Genomic DNA, 14,762 nt, shown 5'->3' on the forward strand with positions numbered 1-14,762 from the left:
CCAATTGAATGAATGATGCAGAAGTTTAAACAGTATCTAATTGAAAATTGCCTGAAACATGAAACATCAATTCAAGTCCTTCCTTAAACAGAGAATGCATCAAACAAATCCAAAGTGTCTTTCAAGTCTGTAGCATGACTAAAAAATTGTAAATGCGTTCAGAACCAAATTATTCAAGTACAGGAGAACGAGCAAGTTGAATCATGTACAAGAGGTTGACCTAGTTCTAGATAGCTTCTTCACTGTACCTGAAGGGTTGGCTCAATCTTTTCTTTAGAATTCTGCACATTTTGTAATTACTCGTGTAAGCAAGCATACATTACAATCATAATAATAATAAAGCAAGAGTAATGATACGACCACAACCTCTTGTGCACAAATAATATTGTACAAACTAACATGACATAATATGATTGAGTAATGATACGACCACAATCTTTTGTGCACAAATAATATTGTACAAACTAATATGATGTAATATGATTGATTAAACAAAAACATAACATAACCCTTATAATTTATTTATTATTATTTTATATTTTCAATCAAGCAATCATATTATGCCACGTTAATAGCTATAGAAATAATTTGCTAGATAGTGCCAACACTTCATTGATACTCACCATTTCATTGAACAATTTTTTTATGGTGTCATTGAGGTTGCCTTCCCCACATCCTTCATCATCATCTTTTTCTTCTTCGGTGACGTTCACTTTGTTTAGCATTGGTGTGTCTAAGACTCCTTGAGAGAAGATCTTCATTTTTGGACACTGTCTCACAACTACTTGTTTCAAGGACGGGAATTCAAGAGCGTAATTACCCAAACAAAAGCTTGTTAGGATTGGCAAACAATCAAGTTCCAAGTACTTTAATTCCTTGAAAACAATGCAATCTTTCGTTTTTTCTCCAACCTGCGATTGTATGATTTCTTCTATCATTTTGCAATCAGCTATCTTTATTCTTTGAAGATTCACTAGATTTTTAGATGCTGAGAGCGTCAACGCATTTATCAACCCGTGACACTTCGATACTTGTAGTCCCCACAGATTTTCCAAATGCCACGAAGGTGGTACTAATTTTTGTAACTTACTACATTCTGATATTTCTAGACTTCCCAAGTTTGCAAACGCTTTGTTGGATTCGTCATTTTCCTTCCAGAGATGCTGCACTTTGTGTAATTTAGACAGCTTTAACTCCCTCAATTTAGGGAATGCAACCTGAAAATCAACAAAATTAAGTTGTAAATTAAAATATGTATCCAATCTCTGCAGTCTTCCCCTGCATATTTTATGGACAAGATTAATCACGACATTTTATATTTTTTTTTCCAAATTAGTATGCTTTGCAGTAGGATCCCAAATATAAGTATCAAATCGATTACCCTTTGAAACACATAAATGAAATCTGATACTAAATCCAAATGAATTAGCTAGGAAAACAGAGATGCGACAAGCATAATTGAAATATAGTTCATCACCTCATGTTACCAGTCATCGAAATAATTTAAGACATTTTTATAATTCATACTATAAAGTTAGTTAATAACTACGGTTATATTGTTAAATCAGATATAAATTAAGACGACGTGCAAAAAGATGAGTCATTAAATTTGATTTGATTCTAATGAAATTATATCTGTGCGAATGAAAGTGAAGGGAAAAATAATAATAATGATTACCTTTTCATTGAAGAGATGTTGTATTTGATTAGCTACCAAGATGTTCTCTTCTGATTTTAATTTTTGAGCTTCCTTATTATCTGCTGTCATGTGCAGTACAGATGTAGAATTGGATATGAATGTTTCCATATCAGGGCAATTCTCAATAGTTAGATATCTCAACTCAGGCAGTTCAATTATATTCCCAGTGAAGTTGTAGAATCTTTTGAGTTTTGGAAGATCAATGAGCCTTAGCCAGGAAAGCCTAGGAAACAGGGGGCCTATATGTTCTTCCTTAGCATTTAGCTCTTCCAAATGAAGCACCTCTTCTAGTGAATCACAATTCCTCACTTCTAGGTACCTTAAATTGTTCAAGCATCGTAGCAGATTGGCAGGAATAGCACTCGACATATTCGTGCAGTCATCCACCACCAGCTCTCTTAAATTGTTGAAGAAGCTGACAGGCAGTGCTTGGCCATGCCATATTTCTTGCAAGCGTGGAAAATGCGAGAGTTGCAAATCCTTTATATCACGAAATCCAATCTGCACAAACCAAAACAATTGCACTGGATATATACAAATTTTTTTTTAAAGGCATTATATATATACACATTAAACTTACATGTTTTGTGTTTTAACTTTTAAAAATATATATACAAGGGAGGTGTATATGCTTAAATGTGCAAGTGCAGGGGAGATGCATGAACAATTTGGGTGAATCGATTAACACATACCATTTCTTCATAACACTTTTGTATAGTGGAATTAAGGTTGCCTTCCCAATGGTGCGGTTCACCCTCTTCCTTTTTACTCACTTGGACTTTGTATAGCTTTGGTGTGGATAAGATTCCCAGAGAAAAAGTCATCATGTCCGGACAAAGTGTCACAAAAACTTGTTCCAGTGATGGGAATTCAAGAGTGTAATTCTCCAAACAAAAGCTGGTAAGCCTTGGTAAATCATCAAGTATCAAAACTTTTAATTTGCTGAAAGCAATACGATTCTCCTTCACTTCTTGTCCAACATGTCCTACGATTTCTTCTAATTTTGGGCAACCCGATACTTTAAGATTCACTAGACTACTAGGAATTCCAACCTTATTATGAAATGTCTGTGTGCATGTGTGTGTGTATTAAAAAAGTAAAAATGTAAGAATATCATTCAACTAGATTCAAAGTATGGTTAATCATACAATTATACATTTTATGAACATAACAAATTATGAAATGTCTACTAGATATTTTTTGTCAAACAAAAACGGAACAAGATAAATAAATAAATAAAAGCCACATAAACAAAGATAATAAAAATGCATTTACACTATTTAGTATTAGGAACGTAGCAAGAATTTAAGGCAATTTCTAAATATTTTAGACTTATTTTGCATCTTGACGCCAGTTTTTAAACAAAATTTGCAAATTTCAACTATTCCTTTTGGGAAAAAAAATCAACCAAAATGCCGCTTTTTCCCTTTTTCCTTGGTCCCTTTTTTTTATGTATATTTAATTTTGGAAACAAAATTAAAGTGGATCTTTATTAAGTACTTGCAGACTCGAGGAAATTTCTTTACAATCAAGGATCAGTTGTAAATAATCATGAATTTGTGGTTAATTAATGGCATAATCAGTTCGAACTAAACAAGAGATATTAATTAAATTTGAAGACTTTTCTTTTCTTTTTTTTTTCTTTTTCCAATCAAAATGTGAAGAATTAAGGAAAAGAGAAATATATAGATGAATTTGTGAACCTATAAGATGAGTGACTATCCTTTAATTTTTGATAATTGTACTTATTAAGATATGAGCAGAAACAATTAAATTGAATTATATTATGCTGTTGAATCGTGATTAAAAAAATTATATTGTTGATTCTAATGCTGGCAAACCTAAAAACTGGACTTAAAATGTAGATTTGAGAGTGGTGGTTCGAAGTACAATACTTGAAATAAATAATCAGTGGCTGAATATCATTTGTAACCCAAAAATGGTTAAAATATTGTTGGATGTAATTTGAAAAAAAAAAAAAAAGATTCGAAATGAATACAACAACCTTACCAATGGAGGAAAAATATTCATTAGGTTATCACACCTAGATATCTCCAAATTCTTCAATTTCCTGAAAGACTCCAAAGCAAGCTGGTGGTGCCATATTGTTCTCAGGTTAGCCATCCACGCAATATCTAATACCTCCAACCTAGGAAGTAGTACCTGGCAGTTAAAGATTAAATAACTAATTAATCGGCATAATCTATTGATAACCAAATTAGAGGCGGATATTAACTAAATTTGAAGACTCAAGGAAAAGACAAATTAAATATTGTGGCTAAAATTAATTAAAAAAAAAACCTTTTCGTCAAAGAGAGGTGGAGATTGCATTTCAGAATGAAGGGTGTCTGCTGGTGAGCTCGTAGAGATGAATCTTAACATATTATTGCAACCATGGATCTCCAGGTTTAGCAAAGAAGGGAATTCAACAACTAAATCTGAATGAATCTGTCCCGTATTGGCAAAACTTGTTAGTTCTGGAAGCCATTCTAGCTTGAGGGAGTGTAGTTTAGGAAAAACCTTTAATTCAATCAACTTTCCTTCATCTCTTTCTGACCACCCCGTGGTGTCGACTACCCCTTCCATTGACTCACAATAGCTTATCTCAAGATGTTGGAGTTTCGCAAGACTATTAACCATAGAATATGAAAACAGATACTTCAGACAATCACAACTCCACACGATGACCTTTGTTAAGTTTTGACAACAGTACATTCCTTGATTATGATCGGCCCATAATTTTTTCATGTTTCTTAAGTTCCTGATATTCAATTCCTCTAAGCTCGGAAGAATAATAACCTGCAAAGAAAACCCGTACATTTTTGTTCCTTCAAGTACAACCGTCTAGTATAATATTTTTTGATGATCGAAGATTAATCGTGAATCCGTGATAATAAATTAATCAATTAATTATTGAACAGAAAATTATCACCTTTGGAGCAGGGTCATCATCAGCAATGATTTCGTTAAATCCCAAAGAAGAAGTTGGTTTCTCCCTGTCGGGTCCTATAAACAAACAAAAACAATATACATAATTAATCTTTGTTCTTTTTTTTTTTTTGGTCCAAAATAATTGAAGAGAAGTCCATAATCCCACCAATACTTAACTTCAACACTTACCAAAAATCATTTCCAGATCATGGCAAAACTCCACTTCTACCTTTTGAAGCCGCAGTAGGTTTTTGGCTATGGAGAATGAGAAAAGATGCTTCAATTTGTAACAGGAATATACTTCTATAATCCTTAAGTTGCTGAAAGATTGATCTTCTGTGAGTTGGCTGTCACATATTGTCTCCAAATTGATCAAACGACGAAGAGACAATGACTCCAGCAAGGGGAAGACTTTGCGACGAACCCGTCCAACTGAACGGACAATATGCAAAATCTCAGAACAACTTTTTACAGAAAGATGCTTCAATCGTGGAAAACCTTCCCCATCATCTAATTCACCCTTCAGTTCTTCTAGATAGAGATATTCAGTTCTCTTCAACAACAGTTTCATCCTGTAATTCTGCAAAAGAATGCCAAACTTTTCTAGCCCCTGGAGCTTCATCAATCTTGATAATCCAGATTTAACGGACCGGCTGCTCCACCACGTATTTCCTATACATATCCTATAGCTTTGCAATTCCACAGAGACCAAATCCTGTGGTAGAATTTCGGCATCCCGAACGTGTATCTCCAAAGTAGTTAGCTTTGACAACCCCTTCAACTCAACAAGACTGGCGTTACTTCCTCCTTCAACCTTCTCCCACTGTGAAAAGCTGTTACTCATATATAGTTCTTCTAATCGAGATAATTTTGATATGACATTTGGAGCTATCACCACAAGGCTGCTACAATTGCTCAAATCTAGCAACTGTAATCTCGTCAATTGTCCAATTACAAGTGGCAACTCCTTAACATCAGAATCTCGAAGGCTGAGAATCTCTAATTTCTTTAGCTGTCCAACTATTGCTATATCTTTTAGTCCGCAACCATCTAAACAAAATGTTTGAAGGTTAATGAGGCGACCAAGTGATGAAGGTAATGAAGAGAAAGGAATTCTAGTAAGACTTAACACTTTGAGTTCTTCTGTCCCTTCAAAAAAGAGGTCTGAAATTTGCATAGGGCCATAACCCTTTCCAAACAACAAAAATAACTGGAGATTGGGACATTGCAACCTTTCAGGGAGCTCTTGGATATCTCTATGAGGCAATGAAATAGCAATTGGTCCTTTCTGTTTCGTCTCTTCCATCTTTTTCTCAACGTCAGCAACATTTGGAATATTAAACATGCGCTTCTCTGCGGCAATTGATACGGCAACAACATGAATGACGTCATGCATTTTAACTTCATCTTCAGCATCACCGTCCAACAATAAGCATGAAGATTTGAGATTGTCGATCAACCGATGCACTCTACTCCTTGCTTCTTCCAATGTGTAAACATTTTCAAACAAACCCCAACCCACGCCATATCTCAATAAGTCAGAAACTTCTATGGCATCACCTTCACTGTACAGACCACAAAGACGGAACAAAGATTTTGCCTCCGCACTTTCCAAGAAGTCATAACTCAATATTATGGAGGTGTACACATTTGCTTGCATGCCATGAATTTCTCTTGCATCCGATCTTCTTAGCTGATTCAATGCATCTTTCCAAAAGTCAAGCTCCTTAGTTTTCAGAGCATTTGCAACTGTACTCAGTGCAACAGGCAAACCTCCGCATCTTTCAACGATCTCATTTGCCATACTTTGAAAAGCAGATATTTTAGTTGAATCACCCACTATCTTCTCAAATAACTGCAATGCTTCTTCTTTTGATAAAGCATCGATCCAGAAAATTTTCTGACAATTCATATCATTGCACAATAAATCTCGACTTCTAGACGTCAATATTATTGTGCATCTTCTCTGATCATCCTCTCTATCTTTCTCATCAACATCTCCAGAAGGAATTCCAACCGCATCCAACTCAAGTTTTGTCCAAATATTATCCAATATAATGAGGACCCGCTTCTCTTGCTTCAACCTTTCACGCAGTCGAGAAGCTCTATGGTGTATACTATCATTCAAGTCAAATTTCATGCCTAAATCAGAAGCGAGCTTGTCTTGAATTTTCTGGGGATCTGGGTTCTGTGTTACCTCAGCCATAACGACCTTATCGATCAACTTATCTTCCATCACTTTCTTAGCAACTTGCTTGACTAGCGTGGTTTTACCCACGCCGCCCATGCCGTAGACCCCAATTATGTTGAGCTTATCATCCTTCAACGCCTCCATAACATCCTGAAATACTTTCATTCTTGAATCAAAGGCCTCGTTATCTTTCCCGTCATTAAGTCCTGTGCTCTTTGGAGTAGGACGGTAGGAAACATTAGAGAAGTTGCCTTTTCCCACGAGACCAGCGGCAGCTTCTGCGGCCTTTGCTGCTTGTTTACTAAGCTTGTAACGGGACATCAAATTTGGGCACAATCCTTTGAAGCAGAACTTCTTAGCTCTTTCTTCATCATCAATGATGGATTTTGCAACCCCTTCACTTATGAATTCATCAACGCTATGTAGCCAGTCTGTGACACCCTCATAAAGCTCATCCCCTTGTAGCCTAGCATGATTAACTGGTTGCTGCACCGTTTCTCTTTTATATCCCAGCTGCTTTACTTGATCTTTTAGATCATCTATGTAGCTCTGGTACTTGAACACATAAGATATCTGCCGTATAATCGGTTTGAACAATGACTTTGCACCTTCTGATACGATGCTGGAGAAAGCTGCAAGACCCACCTCTGCCATTGCCTGCTGCTTAACAAATCTAATAAAATGTCAAAGAAAGGAATTCAAATAAATTAAAATGAACTAGAGGGAAAGACAAAAAAGGAAAAGGCAGTAAACAGTGTCGCAACATTGATCTTGAATCAACTGAAACATGAACAGAGCATTTTTTCTTCTTTGTTAAGGATCAGAGTTTTTGCTATTAACAAAACCTACTTCAAGCGTCTTAAAAAAAAAAACTGTAAATTTACCATAAATGAACAATAACTACAAAACTCAAGCAAAACAAGCCACAGAATTTTTATCTTGGAAAGTGGATGGAATTAAGAAAGAAATGCTATAAAGATCAAGCATCAGAGATTATGCTATTAAAAGAAATTAATTGAAGGTTTTAGATCAAGTGCGCCTATTTAATTATGTGGGGTCAGAAAGTTGATGAGCCTCTGTGATCGCCTTGAATATTTAAGAGCAATTTCAATGAGCAAAAAATTTCTGTTACCTGCAGAGGAATGTGATTATAGAGAGCTTATAGGGTAATGACAATGATTTGGAAAAGAAGAAGACTTAATCATGCAGCCCTTAATATTTATTAAATGACTTGTGATCATTTCTTTTATGAATAAAATGCCAATAGCAAAAAGAGAAAAAAGGGCGAAATTTACTAAGTCTTATTTTATTTTTAATTTCTTTTATTTCCATTCGCCGAAGAGGGAATCTCTCCCTCTTTTTGTTTTTTTTTAAGGGGAATCTCCTTACCTAATATGACATAATGAAAGCAATCTGTAAATAGTCATATAATGTAATAATTAAAAATACCCACATATTTATAATATTAATGATGGGATCCATGTGTTTATACTAATTAAATTGGTGGACCAGAATTTATTTGACCGTACTTGTTTTCTATTTAATTAAGATTGAAACGATAGAGAAAAATTGTCGTATTGATTGTTTCGATTGTGGAGTTCCAACACTGAAAGTGAAGATTTCATCAACTTTCTCACATGGACACGTACCGTCATGCATATTGCATTATTTTCCTAGAAAAGCAAGATTAATTCTTTTAATAATTGTGAATTCAGGAAAACAGGTGGATAATAACTAAAATATTTATTTTTATATTTTTGATAAACGCACTCACTATTAATAGAATTCATTAGATATCATAACTTAAATAACTTTTTGTGATTGATTGAGGGTATCTTTTACTTCCCAATAATTAACTTCTATGTTGATTCTCAGAAAATTAATTTTACGAATAATTTAGTAGGGTGTTTGGTAAATGATGATTATTTGACAATCAGTTTTCAAATAGTCTACTATACAAATTTGATAAGTGAAAATTGAAAGTGTAATATTCATGTGCAATGATAAAAATGTACTTGTTTGCTTATTTGTAGCTTATTTAGAATATTATTATTAACATCATTTTTTTATTTACTGGATTTTTAAAGAGTATATTCTACTTTCTTTATTACATATCTATATCATTTTTTTATTAACTATTTTAATTTGCAATAAAACTAACTTTAATATTTTTTAACTAAAAAATTCATGCTAACATATTATTAAATTGATTAATAAATAAGTGCAAAAAGAAAATGCAAAAATTTAATCTTTATATAAACTTTTATGTACATAAAACTATTGCAATCAAAGTAGTTCATAAAAATAAAATATTCTATACATGTGTGTAAAAAAAAAATATAACTACAATATTGTCCACTCATTAAATTTGCAGCACTATTATTTCTCAGTCTCCCCATCTCTCGACCTTTACCTTTAGGAACATTAACACCATGATCTTCTTCTTGAATTCGACCTCCATTTCCACAGTATCAACAAGGCGATCAATTTGCTGTGACAGCCTTTCAACTCCTCCCACTTTCCTCCCTTTTGAGGCCGCCCTTTTTCTTTTTCTTTCTTTGATAGCTTCAATGGGAACAAACTCATCTAACGACAAGTACATTCTTCAACCACAGTAGAATTGGTTGTTGATATTTTACTACTCTCATATGGTATGTAAACATGGTCACCAGTGATTGTTATATTAAAAAAAAATTCTATTCAATTTTTCCTCTGACTTTGTGTCGATACCTTTCATGCAAAATCTATTTGCTTCAGAAATTTCTTCCGTATGTTGATATCATATTAAAGTGAATTCAAGATCCTATATTATTTTGCATGACATCAAAGTTTAGCCGAATGGTAAAGAATTTCCCTTTTTGTTTGTCCCACAACTATATAGTCTCATTTTTGGCAATAAGCTCACAATATGCACGGAAATGAAGATTTATTAAAAACTTCCCTATAATATTAAACACTAAACAATATCACTATAACCAAAGTTGGCTGGTGTGAGTGGTTCGGCACTCTCACTCCTTAAGAGAGGTCAGGGGTTCAAGCCCCGCTCTCGTATGGAGTCACCACTTTGGCCAGCACTTTACCCCTTATGGGCCGACCCGGTGCGAGCGGGGATTAGTCTGGGTTGTGGTACGGGCTTAAAGGTGCCTCCCACAGTTGGGGCCCACTCAGGACCACCTCGTGGTTCAGACCAAAAAAAAAAAATAAACAATATCACTATGTTGTGCATATGGTGCCTCGTCAACAATTTGATGTTCATTTTGTTGCTCGGGTGAATATGACTACTTGGGTTGCGAGTCCATGCTTTTGTCGTTTGGATGGAGGACGGGCCATCTTTTTATTTTAGATGGTTTGTAGGACTTTTGATAATTATTTTTCTAAAACTGATTTCTGGTTAATAAGACCTATGAAAGCATTCGAAGAAGCCACCGAACTCAGAGGAAAGCCATGGTTAAATATACTGCGAAGTATGTGAGCTCGTTTTTTAATCTCTTGATCACTCATAAGCTTTTCTATACCACTCACTATATCATCCTTTTGAATCAATTTTGATTGATCATCAGAGATCATGTACCCACCTTGAGATGATTGATCACAAATTTGGCATTGTAATGTTGGTCACCTCTAATTGGCCATGCTAAAATTGGGACTTGACAACCAATTGTTTCACTGTTGAATTCCATCCACAGTGAGATAAAAATTCACCCGTTGATTCATGTCCCGCTCTCTTATGAAGTCACCACTTTGGCCAGTACTTTACCCTTTATGGGCCAACCCGGTGCGAGCGGGGATTAGTCTGAGTTGTGGTACGGGCTTAAAGGTGTCTTCCACAGTTGGAGCCCACTCAGGACCACCTCGTGGTTCAAACAAAAAAAAAAAAATCCACCCGTTGATTGATGACTCAATATCAATAATTGTGGGGCTCATCCATCTATTATCAAACCCGTTTCACCGACTTTATTATCCAAACCACTACGAAAATAACTGCCTTCTACTGGTTTGTTCAAATGACGTAGAGGATCCAATCTACCTGCACCACCTTGAATTACCCAAATAAACGGTCGATTTGATGCTTCTAAAGCATTGGCTAGTACTAGGTACTCATCTAAGGTCGGATCCACTTCAGTACCAAATGACACATATAACACAGATCCGCGTGATTTCAAATTCAATCATTGAACGATCTCATCTTCCGTCATGTTAGAACTCCGCCGGTTGGTTCTCATCTCATGATCATGAAGCACTTAACCGGCCAATTTGTAAAATTGTTCAGGTAACAGTGGGCCCACTCCCCACATCGGCTTTCTCAATTCATTGGCTAAATAATTATAAATGGTCCCTCAAGACCATCACACGTGTTGAACATCAACGCCATTGATCCCTCCGCTTCCTTCATCCAGTGTGGTTGATCACCGGCCTCTGGTGGACCTATTTTCTCGGAACCAGGTGCACCTCTCAGAGGTGGTGGACCACCAGGAGGGTGCCCATGAGGCCTTGTTTAAGATTCGATTCAAATAAAGCCATATCCTCGGGTAACCCAGGAAGTAAATGGGCCTCTCCCGGTTTGACATCTTGGATGCGAGCCTACCACATGGCACACTCCACAGCTGCCGAGCAAGCACCAGAAGTGAAGAACCCAACAATGGGAACTTCAAAAATCTTGAAAACATCAGCCGTCCAGCCCATCATAACGTCGATGACTGCACAAACGGGTCGGCTTTTGGGTTCCCGGGTTGAAAGGAGGTTTCGAAGGCCTTGAAGCATTTGGTTGTGCATGACAACATGGGGGTGAGGAGACGAAGGAGGGTATTTTAGTAATTTCAAATAGAGGGTATTGGTGAAGAGGGGAAGGGGTGATGCTGTGTTGAATCAAAATAGAGTAAAAACTCTAATTGATCAAGAAGAAGAAAAACACTCTTTAGAATAATCTCACAAAATTGCAAAAGAGAAGAACTCTTAAGAAAACTTTCAAATGCTTATAATAAAGCTTTGATTGTTAAATTATAAAACTCAAATACAAATAAGGTATTTATAGGTTACAAGAAACAATCTAAACCACTCATTAAAATAACCACAAACTAATTTAAACCATTGAAATTAAACATGAGAAAAATACCTAATTTTCACCTAACTAAATTGATGTAAGCAATGACATCAAATTAATTTGGGTGTGGACTTATTTGGGCTAATATTGACTTCTCAACACTCCCCCTCAATGTTAGCCCAATTCTTTGAATCACGCCAAGCTGACGACGGAAATGTTCAAACTTTCCAACACTCAAGCTTTTTGTAAACAAGTCCGCAGTTTGCTCATCTGTCTTGACTTGCCTCATCTCAATCTCTTCTTGCAGAACTTTTTCCCTAACAAAGTGGTAATGCACTTCCACATGTTTAGTTCTTGCATGAAAAACAGGATTCTCCGCCAGCCGAATTGCCGATTGGTTGTCACAGTACAACAGAACTGCATAATCTACTGGTTGATGTAGATCATTCATTAGTTGTATCAGCCACGTGCTTTCTTGAGCTGCCATTGCTGCTGCTCGGTACTCTGCTTCCGTAGTTGACAAGGACACAGTCGGTTGTCTCTTGCTACACCAAGAAATCGTTCCAGATCCAAGGGTAAACATATACCCAGTAGTTGATCTGCGAGTATCGTGATCTCCTGCATAGTCAGCATCACAGTAGCCAACTAGTTTGTAATTTCCACCTTTCTTGTATAGAAGACCATAGTCTATTGTACTCTTCACATATCTGAGTACTCGCCGAACCGCTTCTAAATGAGACTTCTTCGGATTTTGCATGTATCGACTCATCACACCAACTGCATAAGAAATGTCAGGTCGAGTCAAGGTTAAGTAGATTAGACTACCCACTAATTGTCGATACATCGATGCATCTTCCAGGTCTTTGCCTTCATGTGCACACATCTTGGCATTTGGTTCCATCGGCGTTGAGATCGGCTTACATTCTAGCATCCCAAACTTCTTCAACAAATCTTTGGCATATTTCTGTTGACAAAGAAATATCCCTTCTTTCATCTGATCAACCTCTAGCTCAAGGAAATGCTTAAGTTGTCCAAGTTCTTTCATTTGAAAACGAACTGACAAGTTCTCCTTTGTTCGGAAAATTTCTTCAATATCATCTCCAGTGATGATTAGATCATCTACGTACACGAGCACAATAGCTATCCTTTCTCCATTAGCTTTAGCAAACAAGCTGGAGTCTGCAGATGTTACTGAATACCCACTTTGAGTTAGAAATTCAGCAATCTTGCCATACCACGCCCTGGGTGCTTGTTTTAGTCCGTAGAGAGCCTTTTGCAGCTTACACACATACTCAGGATGACCTCGGTTCTGAAAACCCATCGGTTGAATCATGTAGATCTCCCGATCCAGCTCTCCATGGAGAAAGGCATTCTTCACGTCCATCTGCCACAAGTTCCAGCTTTTGTTGGCTGCAAGTGCAAGTAAGACTCGGACGGTTGTAAGTTTTGCCATTGGACTAAACGTTTCGTCATAGTTTAGTCCATATTGTTGAGAGAAACCACGAGCTACCAATCGAGCCTTGTACCTCTCGATTGACCCATCTAGACGGTGCTTTATTTTGTAAACCCATCTGCAGGATATGGGTTTCACATCTTTTGGCTTTGGCACGAGTTCCCAGGTCTGATTTTGCTCAAGTGTAGTGATCTCGTCTTTCATAGCTGTCATCCACTCAGAACTCTGTGATGCTTCTTCGAATGTCTCAGGTTCTATTCCAGTTGCTTCTTCAACTATGGCTGCATTAGCGTATTTGGGATTTGGCCTTCGGGTTCTTGTTGACCTTCGTAATGGAGTTGATTCTTCCGTTTCACTAGGCACACCTTCTTCATCTGGTTGTCGATACACCCCAGATTGCCAAGGATTTAGAGTTACTCTTCGTTCGCTATCACTATCGCATAGATCCCCAGCTGAGCTTAGATGAATTTGGACAGTATGCTCCCCCATCTTTTGTTGTAGCATGTCTTCGAATTCTTTCGAGTCTGGCAGCACTTCTTTTTCTGAGGTCCACCATGAGGATGCTTCATCAAACACCACATCTCGTGATGTGTAGCACCTTTCATTTACTGGATCACAACACTTCCACCCTTTTCGCTGGTTGTCGTATCCTACAAAGATACATCTGACAGCTTTCTTATCGATCTTGCTACGTAGATGGTCAGGAACAAATACATAGCATACACAGCCGAATACTCGAAGATAGCTAACTGTAGGTTTCTTGTTCCACAATTTCTCAAAGGGTGAAACAAACTCCAACCTTGGTTGAGGAAGCTTGTTGATGACATGAGCTGCAGTTCTCATACCTTCGGCCCAAAATCTTCCAGGTACATTCTTCGCATGTAGCATACTCCGGTAAATTTCAGCAAGATGCCGATTCTTCCTCTCTGCTACACCATTTTGTTGTGGCGTATTAGCACAAGTATACTGATGACGTATTTAGCATTCCCGTAGGTATTGAGAAAACTCTCTCGAGCTATACTCACCCTCGTTGTCTGTGCGCAAGCAACGAATCTTTTGCTCCACTTCTCCTTCGACTATCTCTTTGAACTCTTTGAACTTTGAGAATGCTTCAGATTTTTCTTTCATGAAGAAAGCCCATACATATCTGGAGAAATCATCAATGAACGTAACCATATACCACATTCCGCCAATTGATGGTTGCTTAACGGGTCCAAACACATCAGAGTGAATTAACTCTAATGGTTTATTTGCTTTAAACTTCGACTCCTCGTATGGCAATTGATGTGCTTTACCATATTGACATCCCGCGCAAACAATATTTGTTCTCACGTCAAGTTGAGGAAGTCCTTTAAGCATCGACTTCTTCACCATCACACTTAGCTTGGAATAATTAACATGACCTAGCCGCATGTGCCACAGATCTGCCGTCTCATTCCTTCTTGTC

The 14,762-nt window shown here is 36.9% G+C and overlaps 1 protein-coding gene and 1 pseudogene across 1 annotated transcript; both read right to left on the reverse strand.

The window, feature by feature from the left end:
* Nucleotides 1-575: 575 nt before the first annotated feature.
* LOC112098070 (disease resistance protein At4g27190-like) lies at nucleotides 576-9,423 on the reverse strand. Its single transcript, XM_024183672.1, has 9 exons — nucleotides 9,235-9,423; nucleotides 4,820-7,481; nucleotides 4,632-4,705; nucleotides 4,413-4,498; nucleotides 4,001-4,328; nucleotides 3,710-3,862; nucleotides 2,392-2,766; nucleotides 1,679-2,200; nucleotides 576-1,217 (listed from the first exon to the last, which is right to left on the reverse strand). Exons 1-9 carry the CDS (start codon nucleotides 9,421-9,423, stop codon nucleotides 576-578), a joined length of 5,031 nt encoding a protein of 1,676 aa, XP_024039440.1.
* Nucleotides 9,424-10,187: 764 nt separating this feature from the next.
* On the reverse strand, nucleotides 10,188-11,594 carry LOC112098071 (annotated as a pseudogene).
* Between the last annotated feature and the right edge of the window lie 3,168 nt (nucleotides 11,595-14,762).

This window comes from Citrus clementina, unplaced genomic scaffold (assembly GCF_000493195.1).
Source record: "Citrus clementina cultivar Clemenules unplaced genomic scaffold, Citrus_clementina_v1.0 scaffold_5, whole genome shotgun sequence".
Lineage (NCBI taxonomy): Eukaryota > Viridiplantae > Streptophyta > Magnoliopsida > Sapindales > Rutaceae > Citrus > Citrus x clementina.